General features: G+C 37.4%; 1 protein-coding gene across 5 annotated transcripts in view; it reads right to left on the bottom strand.

Annotated features, from left to right (window-relative positions):
* LOC5572945 (tetratricopeptide repeat protein 39C) overlaps positions 1-17,949 on the bottom strand; it is a 68,964-nt gene that overhangs the window by 24,578 nt on the left and 26,437 nt on the right. For all 5 annotated transcript variants that reach the window (XM_021849722.1, XM_021849724.1, XM_021849723.1 and 2 more), the window contains one exon: positions 4,429-4,693. In XM_021849722.1, coding sequence (XP_021705414.1) covers positions 4,429-4,593 — 165 coding nt within the window. In that variant the 5' untranslated portion in view covers positions 4,594-4,693. The remainder of the gene's footprint in view (positions 1-4,428; positions 4,694-17,949) is intronic.

The following is a 17,949-nucleotide window of genomic DNA, read 5'->3' as shown; positions in this document are numbered from 1 at the left end:
GGGCAAATTTACCCAGAACATCGATGTTAATGAATCGATTCAGTAACTAGTGCTATAGACGTACTTGAGGATTTAAATCTAGAAAACCACGCCTTCTTGTTCCGATCGGATTCGTGGCTAACACCACCTTTACAGGGCTGTTGTCCAGCATTCTTGCAACATGCCCTGCCCAGCGTATCCTTCCAGCTTTGACCACCTTCAGGATACTGGATTCTCCGTAGAGTTGGGTGAGCTCGTGGTTCATTCTTCGCCGCCACACGCTGTTCTCCTGCACGTCCCCGAAGATCGTCCTTAGCACTCAGCGTTCAAAAACCCCAAGAGCTTGCAAGTCCTCCTCGAGCATAGTCCACGTCTCATGCCCGTAGATGACTATCGGTTTTATGAGCGTGATTCTGTTTGCTGTGGTGATCTCCAGGTGTGTCGGTATTGAAGGCTGTGCTGGAAGTATAGGTGCTACGAATGGCAACCTGAGCGTTTAGATCTCTTATGATGATTTTGACGTCGTGGCTTGGGCAGCTGTCGTACTTCGGGTCGCGTTCGAGCTGCGCGTAAAAAGCGTCTTTATCATCATCAGTGCTTCCGGAGTGAGGGCTGTGCGCGTTTATTATGCTGAAGTTGAAGAACCGGCCTTTGAGCCTCAACTTGCACATTCCCTCATTGATCGGCCACCACCCGATCACGCGCTTCTGCACTATAAGAGCTGTTCCCAGCTCGTGTGTGTTGCCGTAGCTAATATGGTTACCTCTAAACGTACGCACCATTGACCCCTTCCAACATACTTCCTGCAACGCTACGACGTCGAATTCGCAATCCTTCAGCACGTCGGCAAGTATGCGTGTGTTCCCGATGAAGTTGAAAGATTTACAGTTCCACGTACCGAGCTTCCAATCGCTAGTTCCTTTACGTCGCTGTGGTCTTCGCCGATTGTTCCAGTTTGTATTCTCTCGTTTATTATTCGTTGGTTGATGTTTTTACGACTGGCTTGCGGGGCCTGACACCAACCTCCTAGATTTCCGGAGGACCATTCCCCCTAAATAATCGAAGGACCATAGTGCGCAGTTTAGTCCTTCTCTGGCCCGCTCACAAGATCTTGTGTTTTAATATAAATAAAAAAAATTATCAGATGAACATAATGTCAAAAGTGTTAAGATTTATCGATTTCCGAGTAAATACGAAGGAATAGGTTTGGAAACTGATAACTATATTTAATTTAATTTGCCCATTTAGGCTAAAATGATACATGTTCCAGTAGCGATCTTCTGGCAGCACTGACCATGCTCAAATAGAACGGTTTAATTGTATACAATTCGCTCTAACGAAGGTACGGTGCTGCCATCTGGGAAAAGTTTACTCTATGCGTGAAGCGTCGAAAATTTAACCCGGCAAGGTATAGGAAGTGAAATTTCAAATGCTTATATAAAATTGATTACAATAGCTATGTAAATTCTTTTCAGTACATGTTGATAGACTATTGATGGGCTATATTATAGACACATAATTTTGATTTTTATATTTTTTCCTCAATATTCTGCGGATTCTATAGCTTATCATAAATCTAACCCCGTACACTTAACAGAATTTAAATTAATTTAGTTTTGATTTTTTTAGAATCATTTTTAAATTGACTATACTTTGCCATGTAAAGAAATCAGAGCTCACGCATAGGGTCAACTGTGGTAATTGCCTCCGTCATCGCGAATTCATTTCGAGCTTTTACCACAGTTGATTTTACCCAATACACTAGTGTGTATAGAATGGAACGGGTGGAAAGCGAATTGTTTACAAATGTTTACAAATGTGATGGCCTCACATAGTGAACATTAATAAAGATTTGTTTTTCAACAAAATGGCTTCATTTGAAGGTTTTAAATGTAGCTAGAAGAGATTCGTTCGGAAGAGATTGTAATTTCACACGAAATATCAATTTTTAGACTTCTAAACTGGTACGGTCGGGGGTTAGATAGGGCTAAAAATGCGTATGTTGTGATTATTTTTTTTATTGAATTGAAATGTTCATCTGAATATGAGAATACGTTCATGCGTTTGCAAGTGCTGAGCAAATATTTGAAATTCGTTTGTTATTCATTGAATGGGAAACGTATGGAAATTGCCCCATTCTCACCCCTTCGAGAGGGGTAACATTGGGCCAACAAACTAGAACTGATTCGCAATAAGGAAACATCAAAATAATCTTCTTACGCTCAAGAACAGTTCATATGAAGGACATGATTGTGAGATTTTGAAAAAGTTTCCATCCACCTAAAAGTGAGATTTTTTTTACTACACTCTAAAAATAAGAATTTCAAAAGGACTCATTATCAAACTTTTTCTTATAATTTTTTTGAAAAGAAAAAAACCTATAAGCTCCCAAGACCTTGATAATAAATCTTTGAGCTGTTTAGTAGAATACCTACACACTTAAATTATTTCACCGACCTCAGTAAAATTTTTCGCCGAGAACCCAACAGCTGAGAGCTCGGTAAATTTTAACGCCGAATCTCGGTACTTATTTTACCGAGATTTCGGCAATCCGATTTTTTTGCCGAGATCTCGGCGAACGTTACCGAGATTCGGTAAACGTTTACCGAGATCTCGGTAAAAGTTTTACCGAGAATCGTCAAATTATTACCGAGATATCAGCTGTTGGGTTCTCGGCGAAACCGTTTAAGTGTGTATAAGTAGATGAAAAAACGAATTTAGTACTATACCATTTAATTCCACTAGAGTTTGTATCCTTTGACAGATACGCGTATGATACGCGTATTTCGACCTCAACTGTAAGGCCGTCTTCAGTGTCGTGTACTAGACTCAACTTTTTTCATCTACTCCCAAGACCTTGTTTTTTGGTGATAATTGTTGATAACTGTAAAGAATACCTCATTGAAATTTTATATCAATGTTTCAACATTTGCTGAGATATTTCAGATTATATTTAGCTTACTGCCAAATGTCACCCCCGATGACGGTTTACATTTTACAAAGGCCCTGTATATTTTTTTTCAATGGATTTTTATTTAAAAAAAACTACTAGCTCTCGAAAACCGTTTTTTTTTTGTTGTTGTCTATCGATAATTGCAATCAAATTTCATATCAATATTCCCAACTTATGCTAAGTTATTTCAGGTTATTAATGTAACCTCCGACAACAGTATGGGTTTTTAGTTGTTGAATCAAAATATGTTATTCATCCTTATTTAAACCTGAATTTTTTCAAAATTCACAGACTGAAAAAAAAATTGGCGCGAAAAATATTTTAAAGCATACATGTGCTCATTTTTCTTTGTGTGACATTCTTCATCCCACTTAATATTTTACGATCATCACTACTGGCTCTAGCTGTCGGCCAAAATACCGAGTATCATGAATTTAATCATATGTACGTTTTGTATGTTACGTTACGTGCTTCCATCATTATGCACAACAATGGCGGTCTTCAATTTTTCCTATCGTCGTTATCGTTATAGGAATAAAGTAGCTTCGAGAACACCCTCAGCACGTGCATCACTGTCCGGTGTTCCAGTGTTTCTCAAGTCAAAGATGGCTTGTTTATTTTTAGTTTGTCGTGGTTTCATTTGTTTTAATTTCTATTTATTTTCGAATACTTGTTAATAAAACTTTTCATGGACGCATTAGCAATTTTCATACATTTATTATGTATTTATAGCTTCATTACAGGCTGATTACTTTTTCATTGTGCTGTATTTTCAAAGTTTGAAATGAAATTTTCCATAGTTTTGTGAAACACTACTACGAACAGTTTTTATTTGAGTTTTTATTGTTACTATTATCTAAAAACTCACTTTAGTTAAAGTGCTATTGCCTCTGAAACTGTCTATAAATAACTAAGATCTAAGCCTTCAAAGTTGATTTTCTTTGTATGAAAAATCGAAAAAGTTTCAATTGTATTGTCCAATACTGTATGTTTCTTTTCAATAGGGCTCTGCACCAAAAACTTTCGCTCTCTTTTACTCTTACATAAAATTTGTAAACAACAAGGCCAGTAAACGTCAAAATCCCATGCAAAATCAAAACAGTGCAGAGCCCCATAGCTGCTTCATTATAAGTTGAAGAACCCCTGCTGCGAGCCTTGGCCTATGAAAGGAAATCTTCAGAGCACGATTTAACGCTTTTCCTACATAATACAAAGCGGCATACTCGTTGTGTTTCCTGTGCCGCAGTGCTCCCACTCTCGAACTCAGATACTCGCTTATGCATTTATTATTATTTCCCTGTAATTGAAGTGTACTTGATGTGCAAGATTGTTTCATACTCGTTCACAGTAAAATATAGCTACGTTGCATTCGCTTTCATAAACTTTCATCGTATTCTCCCAATTATGCACACTTGACTGAGTCCTGTTTGTTACAAGGAGAACTTTTCTTTTATGAGTTATCCGAGCTTCGCATAGACGAAGCCGAAAGCACTCACCATGAACGAGATGAATGTGTGTCCCGCCACGATGTGCACACTCGATTCGCGATTGTTGAAGCTCTCCTCGGCCGCTTTCGGTTGATTGTTGAGCCAAAGTGCGATTCCTTGCTTGACATACTCCCAGTCTTGCAGGTTCTCGGGTGTCTCCACAGGCGACGCCATTCAGCCGCCACGATGTGCATCAAGCGATTCCTATGCTGCTTACGAGGAGGCGATGCTGGAGGATTTGTTCCGGCGAACAATGCAATAATAGTGAATGTGTCTGAAAATAGATGAATACAAAAAACATAAATTCATGAATGATTCGTAGTGCATGTTATGCAGTTCGATATCAATAAGCTGTCAAGCTAAAATTTTCATCAACATGATCCGAGTATGCCTATGTGGGGCCATTACTTAGTCACGCTAAAAAATGTTATGCATTTTAAGTGACACAAAAACTACAACTGTTGAAAAAATTTTTACATGGTCTTATGGTCGTGTAAAAATATATGGAACAGAAAAAATCGGTGTAGAAGCTCCTGGCGGGTACGGTTCCCTCGGAAAATGAATTCCGAAGTTATTGATTTTCTTGGAAGAACTCCTGTAAAAGTCTTTGGAAGATATACATACATGAGTAACAACGAAATAAATCATGTTATGAGTTGGTGGAAACATATCTACAGGAAATATTGGGAAAGTAGCCAGGAACATTAGTAGCGGAATAACAGGTTATTAAGTTTTTAATATAACTTTAACTCAGCAAAAAGTTTTAGAGTAATCCTTGTGCAAATTATTGGAGCACTATAGTGCTCAAGGATTTCCTAAGCCAACATCTGAAGTAATTCTCTTTGGCAAAACCGCTGGAGTAGAGAGAGACTTCCCTTAAAATAGTGATTAGGTCTTTAAAAATATACCTGCTACCAGCCCTGGAATCGAGACAATATCTAAATGAAGCTTTCATACATCTTGCTTTTGCTTAAAATTGTTGATCCATTTTCGTGAAAACATTGTGCGTCAAGTTAGGCACACAATGTTCCTTATTATTTGCTATTTTGTTCAGCATGTTTGTTAGATCGAAAATAGGAAAAGAAATATCTACGGTGCTTCTTATGCTTGTTACATTTGTATCATTTGCATTCAAGCAAAGAAACTTTGTACACTTTGACATGGGGGGACACCCTCGATGCAAATTTGAAGATAGCGATGCCTCTGCAATGTCATTGCCACGTGCTCCAACTTTCCGTTCAAGTTCAAAAATTGCCAGCAGCAAGTCACGAACAGCAAACACGAACGAAACATGTTAGGTAGGTATGTTGCTGTCCTCCCTCTCCTAGCAGCACTTTCCTAGGTATTTCTGGAGAATTATCACGAGTCGAGTCGAAAAGAAAGTTTTCCACCATCAGTTGATGGGTGGTGTTGGTGTATGTTAAGTACATTTTGTATTCAGCCTTGTTCCGTGCTAGACCTCATATGGTCACGGTCGTCGCACCCGATCCTTATCTTTTTCGTTTCACTTTGCCATTATTCTGTGTGAAGTTTTGCATGACTGCAAAAAGCTCCCACCAGGACTATTTCTAGGAGACACCGTATAGTAAAGTATAACTACTTTTAATAGCTCGTGCTTTTTTCTGTACTGTAACTAACGTTTGAAAAAGCTTCCCGTTTTTCAATGGAGGAACGTGACCGTTTGGATCGACCACGAACCCTTGTCCGTGAAAAATGAAACAAGCATCCCTAAGGTTGGGCTTGAGGTGAATGACAAATACGAGTAACTAAGTTTTTCTCGGTCTGCAAAAGATTTTTTCGATAAGATTGTTGTTAGTATTATTATACAAAACTTGTTTGATTGATTTGTATATTCACCCATTCTCCTACAACTCAAAATTTTTCGCTTATGAATACCTTAATGGAATAAAGGAATTCCATCATTCATCATTTCTGTATTCTATCCATTATTTCATTCCTTCATCTTTCCATTGCTTTATTATTACTTTTATTATTTTTTCGTAACTTCATTCATCATACATTCAGTCTTTCATTCCTTCTCCGTTACTCCAATCGATTATTCATGCATTCCTTGTTTATTTGTCCCTCTCCCCCCTATTTGTTTGTTATTTGATATCCTTAAAACTTCCTTTTTATGTCTGATTTCCAAATATCCCTATTTCCTTATTTCTATTTTTCTGATTTTCTCTGGCTTTCCATTTTTTTCCGTCAAGTCATGATCTTATTACACCCGATATGTTTGTTATTTTACAGATTTTTTACACGGCCGTGCAAAATACGGTTACTTTTTTTTGCCTAAACCTTCTGCTTGCATGAAACGTCGAGATGTTACTATTTTGCACAGTTTTTGAAATTTTGAACTGTAAACTTTTTTTTGCATGGTGCGTATCTTCCGAGCAAAAACAGAATCAGGTGTATTTCTCGTGATTCCCTGAATTTGTCTGATTTTCTGTTATACTGATTTAAACTAATTTCCTGTTGTTTCCTAATATCTTAATTTCCGAATTTTCCTGATTTTTTTTTAATTAATTGATTGTTTCTATTTTTTAGGGATTTCGTGATTTGGTGATTGTAACTATTTCCTAATTTTTCTTCTTTTTCCTGGATATTCTTGATGATTAGTTCTAATACCTTAATTATTCCTGTTTTTCAGATTTCTTGATTTTTTTTCGCAATTGTTTGGTATTTCCTGTTTTTTTTATTTCTCAAGATTTTCTGTTTGTGACTGACTATGATATCCTATATTTTCTGACTTTTGTGTTTTCATGATTTACCTAATTTAACAAAATTTCTGTTTTATAATTTCCAAATTTCTGAATTTCACAATTTTTCTTTCATTATTTTCTTGTATGTTTGTTCCTCATCTCTTATTTGATTTTTTCATTTCTTTCTATGATCATTTCTAGTTTCTCTTAATTTCCTGAATTTTCAATATGTTTTGATTTTGTGACATAAAAATTTGGTGATTTTGTTATTTTTCCAGGTTCCGTTATAATTTTTAACGATTTCCCGGTATCCTAATTTCCTAATTTTTCGATTTTTAGCTTTTTAAATCTCGCAATTTTTAACCTTCATTAATTCTTTGTTTGTTTGTTACTCTTTGTCTATTTTCCATATACGTTTGTTTGTTTAGTTTTCCTTTATCACTCATATCCGTACTCTTTTGTTACATAGCGTAACAAAAATGACATTTTTGCGTGTCACAAGGATCAAATTATGTGTCTCTAGTAGATTTAGGAATGCTGAATCTGATGCCGTTCTCAGAAATTCCCCTCTACTTCACAATTTTGAGCTACAGGTTGCCAATATTGCATGAAACATGAAACACATGTGATTTTGTGACCTACTCCAGCAAGGATGCAAAATAGAGCTTAAACTTTAATTTCAGATATAATTGTACGATAAAATAAAGATCAAATCGATTTTTTTATCAGGCTCGCAGTCTACATACAGAACTTTTCGTTACACTTATATGGTAAAATACAATACTATTCTAAATCACCCAAAAATAACTTTTTACTATCGAAAGTATTATAAACTTTGCTGATATGTATCGTTATATACATGAAGTTTGAGTTCTGTGGCAAACTTAGCAAATAAATTGCCATACTAGCTGGCAAACTGGCATGCAAGTTGGCAGATATAGTCATTTTTTTCTTGTTCAACAGCCAATATCTCAAAAACTAGACGTGCTATGGTTTTTTTTTTTCAAAACGGCAATGGATTCAGCAACCCACAGTCTAGTGAATACCGGTCTTTTAATACGTGAGACAAAAACGTGTTCCACAGTGTTATTTAATTTCTTGATTTCATGACGTCTGATTTGTTGATAATCTCCTTATTTTTCATGATATGTTTTTGTTTTCTAATTACCCGATTTTTCCTAAGTTTTCTTGGTTTATTCGATTTTTCAATTTTCAGATTACCCAATTTACTAATTTCTTGAAATTGTAGTTTTCCTGATTTATCGATTTTCTGATTTCAACCATTCCTTGTTTATTTGTTCCTCTTCTCTTATCTCCTTAAGTGTTTTTATGTTTATTTGCTCTTCTTTCCATCATACCATTATTTGTTTGTTATTGAACTTCCTTAATTCATCATATTTTATTAACTTCTTGATTTTTCCTAGGGTAGAAGCACCGGTTTTGGCCATACGCCAGTTGTAGCCATAGAAGATTATACACCGTTATACATAGCCAATCAGCAGGAAACCTTTTGTGTTCAGTAGATCACATTCACATCGTGCCTTCTTTCCTTGATTATTCTATTCCTTCATTCATCATATCTGTATTCTTCCATTCTCTCATTCCTCCACCATCTCATTCATTTCATTATGTAATACTTATAATATTTCATAACTTCATTCATCATATATTCAGTTCTTCATTCCTACTCCATTACTCCACTCGATCATTTACTCATTTCTTGTTTATTTGTTCCTTTCTCCCTTATCTGTTTGTTATTCGATATTTATTATAATTCCCTTATTATTTCTGTTATTCTGATTTCTAAATTTCCTTTTTTTCTGATTTTCTCTGACTTTCCATTTTTCCTGACACTTCATGGAATATTTAGTTTCTCACGACTCCTTGAATTTGCAAGTATTATCCTGATTCTAACTACTTTCCTGATATATCCCAATATCTTGATTTCCAAAGTTGCTGATTTTTCTCGTTTCTTTATTATTTTAATTCCCTGTTTTTTCTAATTTACTTATGTGTTTGTAACTAATTACCTTTTTTTTTATTTTTCCTAGGTTTTCTAGATTTTCTGATTTTTAATGATTTTTTGGTTATTCCTGTTTTTATGTTTGATCGTTCCTGTATTTTTTTCCCAATTTCTCATTTTTGTGGCTTATATGTGCTGATTCTCTAATATCCTATTTTTTCTGATATCCGATTGTATCTAATTATACCTAATTCAACCGGACATTATGATTTTTTGAATGTTCTGATTTATTGGTTTCTTAAAATTCCAGTTTTCTGATTTCCAAAATTCTTAATTTCACTATTTTTCTTTCATAATTTTCTTTTTCGTTTGTTTCTCATCTCTTATTTGTTTTTTTATTGTTTTTACTCCTTTTTTTTCGTATCATCATTTGATTGCAATTTGATTTCTCAATTTTCTGATGTTACCAGATTTTGTTATTTTAACATGTTTGTGTTGAGTCAGACCTGTAATAGACCGGTAATATTTTGACCATATAAAAAAGATATACAAAGAATTCTATCAAATCCTATCTTACCGAGGCTATTTTGATAAAGATGGTTTCTTATTCTCCTGATTTTTCCTAATTCCCTGTTTTTTTCTGATTTAGCATTAGCATTAGCATTAAGCAATTTGCACACATTCGTAGGTGGTACAGTCCTAGACCGTTGTATGAGGGTTGCCTCCTTTCCGTCCGTTACCAAAGTCATAGGCTGACCATACGTACCGTATTTTACGGGACAGTACCGTTTTCACCACCTCGACGAGCTGTCCCGTCGTTTCATTGAAAATACTCAAATTGTCCCGTATTTTCGGAACTGAGGATATTGTCCACAAAAAAACAGTGTATAACAGCAGTAAAGTAAAAGGATTCAATTTATTTTTGCGAGTTTTTATCATATTCATCTATTATTTTATTGGTTAACAGATACTAATTCACAGTCAAACATGATTTGTAATCAACAAATGACTTGACTAATGTTTTACCTTTTTATGCAATGGATCAATGCATGAGTTCATTATTTGACGTTTTAGCGGTGCCATGTTATTTATGTGACCATGGCAACCCGTGAATTCGGCACCGCTCAAACGTCAAATTAATGAACACGTGCATCGGTCCATAGCGAAGAACTTATCAAATGAATTAAAATTCGCATGAATAATGCTGCGAAAATTAATTCATACTCGAATTAATGCAAACTTTAAACCATTTTTTCAAAATATAGATCTTTTAAAGTGCGTTTCAACGATCATATCTCTGTGATTAATGCTAAGGCGTTCGCGGCCCTTGGGTTCGTTCGTCGCAGTACAAACGATTATAATGATATTTATGCGCTCAAATCGCTGTACTGCTCGTTAGTTCGCAGCATATTAGAGTACACAGCATGTGTATGGGCACCGCATCACAACACGCAAATCGTCAGCCTGGAGAAAGTTCAACGGAGTTTTCGGTACGCCCTTCGACAGCTGCCTTGGTCAGATCCCGTCAACTTGCCGGATTACCCAGCACGATGTATGCTCATCAATCTGGAGATGTTGGACGCCAGACGTAACAACCTACAAAGGCTCTTCGTTTTTGATCTCATCATGGGAAATATCGATTGTCCTGCACTTCTCGAAGACGTTCAGTTCTACGCGCCACTTCGTCAACTGAGGGAACGTGATTTGCTGCAGATAAGGCGTCACAGGACTTCTTACGGATTCAACAATCCGTTGTCTAGATGTTTTCGTTTGTTCAATTGTGTGAGTGCGTTGTTTGATTTTAATGTGTCTAAATATGTCTTTAAGAATAGGCTTAAGGTTTTTTTAGCTTAAGAAACAGTCTGTGAAATGTAACAATTCGAGACGGTGACAATAAATAAATAGTTATTTGAATAGTTTTCATATAAGACCTATAATAATCTCGATTCATTAGAAAAAAAAAGAAATATTTTAATGAAAATTGTACATATTCTGAAATCTGTAAAACCATTTTTTAGATAAGTTCAGCAATCCAATCTATTATCAATCTCCAACCAAATTTTCCACCTCCTACGAACATGAGCTTTTACTACAAACATATAGCAAAGAAACGTCAACTGATGTAGGTTTTCCGTTTTGAAATCACATGAATTTAACGATTTTTTGGTTTTAGTTCTCAGTTTGGATTACTTATATCTATATCTATAGATCCCGGTAATATTATGATACAATCTCGGGATTCTCAAAATTTATGTAGATTTATTGGATATGGCAGCGTCCATTTATTACGTAAAGTTAAAATTGAAATTTTTGACCCCCTCTCATCTCCTCCATAACGCTTTTTGTATGAAAAATTTCTGACTCCCTCCTCCCCCTAGAGCGTAATGTAATTTGTGCATATCTATCTATCTATCTATATATATATATATATATATATAATATATAAATAAAAATGGAAGGGTGTTTGTATGTCACGAGTTGGCTCGAGAACTGGTCATTGGATTTGAGTAATACTTTCACTGTTGAATTTATCCAGGACTCCGACGTGATTGTGCGTAGAAAAAGTTTATGAAAGTCTACGAAGTGTTTGTAAAAACGGGAGAAAACTAATCTGTCATTTTGTATGGAAGATTGAATACCATTTTTATATATTCGGGATTCTACATATCAAGGTTGTATTCTTGGTTTTCTTGAAAAATATAAAAGATATGTTTGTGGAATTCCGATAGAAATTTCAAGATTTTAGTTAGATTCCTGGATTTCTTGAACGACAAGAGGCTTGAATTTTTTGGGATTTCAAATCCCAGGACGTCTGGGATTACTCTTATAAATTCCGAAGATTCCTACAGATATTCGCAAGGTTCATGCAAAAATCGCAAAAAGTTTCGTTTGGATTTTGAAAGGTTTCACCACAATTCAAAGATTTAGGAAGATTTTCATCGAAATTAGTTTGCATAATTTGTTACGAATTGTGAAGGTACAAAACGAAGTTGTCTGAACCAGCCTGGATGATCTTTTCATTTCAATTTAAATTTCACAAATGGCTTGTAATCAGGATTTTGATATCTAATTCAAAATTTTCAAAATCGTTCCAATGCTCAATAATCTCAACATCTTCAAAAAATCTACTTTAACTCATGATTGATCATCATAACTAAAACATTAAATGATTCTACTAACACCAAATAAACATGTTTTCGTAAGTTCTAAAAAGCTTAAAATTGTTACAAATTTTCTTAAAACTTCCAAAAGAACGCTGTTTATAACTTTTAAAAATTGTCCCGATTCTGTCTTTCATTTGTCCCGTTTTTATCCTTTTACCTTATGGTCAGCCTACAAAGTCAAAGATTTGGGACCAACCCATGATTCTTAGGCAAGACTGACGCATGCTCCAACAGTCGAGAGCTGTCCTGGCCACGTCCTTACGAACGCCGAGGAATGGGAAGGAATGATTAATTGAACACCTACTTGAGAAAGATGCAGAGAACTCTACGACCTTTCATAGGTGTTACGGGATATTGTGGAATGTTAATGGGAACGGAAGGCCATAGAAAACGTTTGGTAGACGTTCTGGCACATGTAAATAGTATTTGGGCATTGGTTCATATTGGAACAAACTCACCGAATTCTGCATTTGAAACCACTCTGCAATTCAGCATTCAATCGACCGTCAAAATAAAACTGTCTACGCACGGGTTTGTATAAACGATTCTGATCTCCCTGTTTTATTCTGATTTCTTGATTATCATATATCGAGTAGTGTTAAATTCTTCGACCTGGTTGCTTGCTCCTGCGGGGCGGGCGACGAGGGCAGGATCAAACCAATGTGATATAATACAGGTGAGGAGATGCTTATGTATAATACAAAGCCGTTTGCATGTGTTAGTGCGTTGCTCATTTTTTAACACAGCAATCCTTTGCAGCATGGGGGTGTGTGACGTCATACAGTTTGTTATCGAAAGTTGCGGGGCTTTCGTTGCTAGCCACGCTGTCGTTGCCACGGTTGTTTTATTTGCTGTTATCCAAACAAAAATAAGAAAAAAAAACTGTGCAGCACAGAAAGATAGTACTTCAGATGATTCAATGATTTTTTACTTTAATTTAACTTTTACTTTGTGCTAGGAATATATGGCGAAATAAGGAAATACCTGTAGGTGGTATGGACCCGCACATGACCAGAAATTTTAAATCAGCTGGAAAATTTTTAAAATTCATGGCACAAACTGTTGAAGACTCGCCGTAGTAATGAATTGAATATTTTTTTCATGATTGTTATAAGTGTGTGACCTTATAGGATTTGTTGTATGAAACGATGATGATGAATCTGTCTTACATTTTCATTTGTAGGCTGCTGGCAGAGATATTTCCTATTCTACTCTGGGTTATACCTGACAAGGCAGAGTGTTGTACCCACTCAAGTGGGTAGCGAAAACAGCATGAACCCTTATAACGTCACCCATGTTTATTTTGGTTTTGTACTACACTAACACAATCATACACTGACTTCCTCCTCACCTCTTATATATCACATTGGGATCAAACATGTAGCGCGTCGTCCGCGTACCACGGTGGAATAGTATCGCAGATCGCGTTACAGTCAGGTCTCCTATTAGACACATGGTTGGGGGGCGTAATAGGAATCTACGTTATAGGAGACCCAGGGCTTATGGGATTTCATCACTTTGGGGGTGTTGTTGAATATCTCGTATGCCAAAAGAGATAGCACAGTACTGTCTTCGGCGAAGTTTCAGTACTCAGTATGATCTCCCTTTAGGAGCTGAGGATCATCCTTTTAGTTGAGAACTTGGCCGGTAGGGGCGCTTTTCCTGATTTGCACTATATGAACCATGAGGGATAAGAATGCAAAATTTTGTATCATATGATATCTCTAGATCCTGATGTTTTGGAAGGTTGGTGTCTTCGGAAGAGTTGTTCAGTAGCTCAAGGGCTGACATGCGGTGGTCATTCTGATACGGAATTACGCCACCAGGCGGCGCTAGTGGGCAAAGAATTTTTGTTTTGCGCATAGTTCAGTAGCCTGACCGCTTAGAAAGATGGCGTCTTCGGCAAAGTTGCTCACTATCACAAGGGCTAACATTATTTGAGCCGAAAGTTTCGAAATTTTGCCACTAGGCGGCGCTAGTGAGCATAGAATTTTTGTTTCGTGCATAGCTCAGTAGCCTGACCACTTAGAAAGATGGCGTCTTCGGCAAAATTGATCAGTATCACAAGGGCTAACATTATTTGAGCCGAAAATTTCGAATTTTTGCCACTAGGCGGCGCTAGTGAGCAACGAAATTTTGTTTTGCGCATAGCTCAGTTGCCTGACCACTTAGAAAGATGGCGTCTTCGGCAAAGTTGATCAGTATCACAAGGGCTAACATTATTTGAGCCGAAAGTTTAGAATTTTTGCCACTAGGCGGCGCTAGTGAGCAAAGAATTTTTGTTTCGCGCAGAGCTCTGTAGCCTGACCACTTAGAAAGATGGCGTCTTCGGCGAAGTTGATCAGTATTACAAGGGCTAACATTATTTGAGCCGAAAATTTCGAAATTTTGCCACTAGGCGGCGCTAGTGAGCAAAGAATTTTTGTTTCGCGCATAGCTCAGTAGCCTCACCACTTAGAAAGATGGCGTCTTCGGCAAAGTTGATCGGTATCACAAGGGCTGACATTATTTGAGCCGAAAGTTTCGAAATTTTGCCACTAGGCGGCGCTAGTGAGCAAAGAATTTTTGCTTCACGCATAGTTCAGTAGCCTGACCACTTAGAACGATGGCGTCTTGGGCAAAGCTGCTCAGTTTCACTAGGGCTAACATTATTTGAGCCGAAAATTTCGAAATTTTGCCACTAGGCGGCGCTAGTGAGCAAAGAATTTTTGTTTCGCGCAGAGCTCTGTAGCCTGACCACTTAGAAAGATGGCGTCTTCGGCGAAGTTGATCAGTATTACAAGGGCTAACATTATTTGAGCCGAAAGTTTCGAAATTTTGCCACTAGGCGGCGCTAGTGAGCAAAGAATTTTTGTTTCGCGCATAGCTCAGTAGCCTCACCACTTAGAAAGATGGCGTCTTGGGCAAAGCTGCTCAGTATCACTAGCGCTAACATTATTTGAGCCGAAAGTTTCGAAATTTTGCCACTAGGCGGCGCTAGTGAGCAAAGAATTTTTGCTTCACGCATAGTTCAGTAGCCTGACCACTTAGAACGATGGCGTCTTGGGCAAAGCTGCTCAGTTTCACTAGGGCTAACATTATTTGAGCCGAAAATTTCGAAATTTTGCCACTAGGCGGCGCTAGTGAGCAAAGAATTTTTGTTTCGCGCAGAGCGCAGTAGCCTGACCACTTAGAAAGATGGCGTCTTCGGCAAAGTTGATCAGTATCACAAGGGCTTACATTATTTGAGCCGAAAGTTTCGAAATTTTGCCACTAGGCAGCGCTAGTGAGCAAAGAATTTTTGTTTCGCGGATATCTCAGTAGCCTGACCAAAGTTGTTTAGTATGACAAGGGTTCTCGATTTTCCTCGCATTGTCACGTTTAAGTAAAAGTGCCCAGAGAAAAACACAAACATTATTTTTTACAATCGGATAAAAGTGTGGCTAGTATCCTAGTATTTTCAACGGATTGGGAGAATTTTTTATCAACTCTCCAGGAGTCGATATTGAAGGGACCATCGACTAAAGGAAATATCGAGTCATAGAACTGCAATGCTATGGAAAGCCGTTTAAAGGGATCATCCTAGTAACCATGAAATTTGATTTTTAATATGGTTCCATGAGTCGATATCGAGTAATTGAACATCGACTCATGGAGATTTAACTGTATTTGATATGAGAAAGAGTGAGGATCCGTTTACTACTCAAATGTGGGATCGTTAGCTATTTATATGAACCAAATAAAAATATATGAATGTTTATTTTATTTCGTCATTGCATGAACTCCACATTTTCCAAGATATGGATTGGATAGAAATAAAGTTAGGTTTGAATGTCAGTCATTACTAAAAAATTGGGAAATCCATTCGCTAACAATCTTAATGAGATAACTAGGACTGACCTTATCTCTTTTGTTACACGACACTCTTGTTTGAATATTTTTAAAAAATAAACCTTCTTTTTCATAACGATAATTGAATCCTATAAAAAAACTTTTTCTCTCGATTTCTACGTATATAAAATCTCAAAACTCTCGACTCAAATAATGTTAGACCTTGTGGTACTGAACATTTTTCCGACGACGTCTTTTTTCTAAATAATCAGGCTACTCAGCTATCCGCAAAACAAAAATTCAATGCTCACTAGCGCCGTATGGCGGCAAAATTTCGAAACTTTCGGCTCAAATAATGTTAGCCCTTGTGATACTGAGCAGCTTTGTCGAAGTCACCATCTTTCTAAGTGGTCAGGCTACTGAGCTATGCGCGAAACAAAAATTCTTTGCTCACTAGCGCCGCCTAGTGGCAAAATTTCGAAACTTTCGGCTCAAATAATGTTAGCCCTTGTAATACTGAGCAACTTTGCCGAAGACGCCATCGATCTAAGTGGTCAGGCTACTGAGCTGTGCGCGAAACAAAAATTCTTTGCTCACTAGCGCCGCCTAGTGGAAAAAATTCGAAATTTTCGGCTCAAATAATGTCAGCCCTTGTGATGCCGATTAACTTTGTCGAAGACGCCATCTTTCTAAGTGGTCAGGCTACTGAGCTATGTGCGAAACAAAAATTCTTTGCTCACTAGCGCCGCCTAGTGGCAAAATTTCGAAACTTTCGGCTCAAATAATGTTAGCCATTGTGATACTGTGTAACTTTGCCGAAGATGCCATCTTTCTAAGTGGTCAGGCTACTGAGCTATGCGCAAAACAAAAATTCTTTGCTCACTAGCGCCGCCTAGTAGCAAAATTTCGAAACTTTCGGCTCAAATAATGTTAGCCCTTGTGATACTGAGCAACTTTGCCGAAGACGCCATCTTTCTAAGTGGTCAGGCTACTGAACTATGCGCAAAACAAAAATTCTTTGCTCACTAGCGCCGCCTAGTGGCAAAATTTCGAAACTTTCGGCTCAAATAATGTTAGCCCTTGTGATACCGATTAACTTTGCCGAAGACACCATCTTTCTAAGTGGTCAGGCTACTGAGCTATGTGCGAAACCAAAATTCTTTGCTCACTAGCGCCGCCTAAAGGCAAAATTTCGAAACTTTCGGCTCAAATAACGTCAGCCCTTGTGATACTGAGTAACTTTGCCGAAGACGCCATCTTTCTAAGTGGTCAGGCTACTGAGCTATGCGCAAAACAAAAATTCTTTGCTCACTAGTGCCGCCTAGTGGCAAAATTTCGAAACTTTCGGCTCAAATAATGTTAGCCCTTGTAAAACTGAGCAACTTTGCCGTAGACGCCATCGTTCTAAGTGGTCAGGCTACTGAGCTATGCGCGAAAAAAAAATTCTTTGCTCACTAGCGCCGCCTAGTGGCAAAATTTCGAAATTTTCGGCTCAAATAATGTTAGCCCTTGTGATACCGATTAACTTTGCCGAAGACGCCATCTTTCTAAGTGGTCAGGCTACTGAGCTATGCGCGAAACAAAAATTCTTTGCTCACTAGCGCCGCCTAGTGGCAAAATTTCGAAACTTTCGGCTCAAATAATGTTAGCCATTGTGATACTGAGTAACTTTGCCGAAGACGCCATCTTTCTAAGTGGTCAGGCTACTCAGCTATGCGCAAAACAAAAATTCTTTGCTCACTAGCGCCGCCTAGTGGCAAAATTTCGAAACTTTCGGCTCAAATAATATTAGCCCTTGTGATACTGAGCAACTTTGCCGAGGACGCCATCTTTCTAAGTGGTCAGGCTACTGAGCTATGCGCAAAACAAAAATTCTTTGCTCACTAGT

Source organism: Aedes aegypti, chromosome 3 (assembly GCF_002204515.2).
Source record: "Aedes aegypti strain LVP_AGWG chromosome 3, AaegL5.0 Primary Assembly, whole genome shotgun sequence".
NCBI lineage: Eukaryota > Metazoa > Arthropoda > Insecta > Diptera > Culicidae > Aedes > Aedes aegypti.
This window is presented reverse-complemented; position numbering and strand designations above follow the sequence as displayed.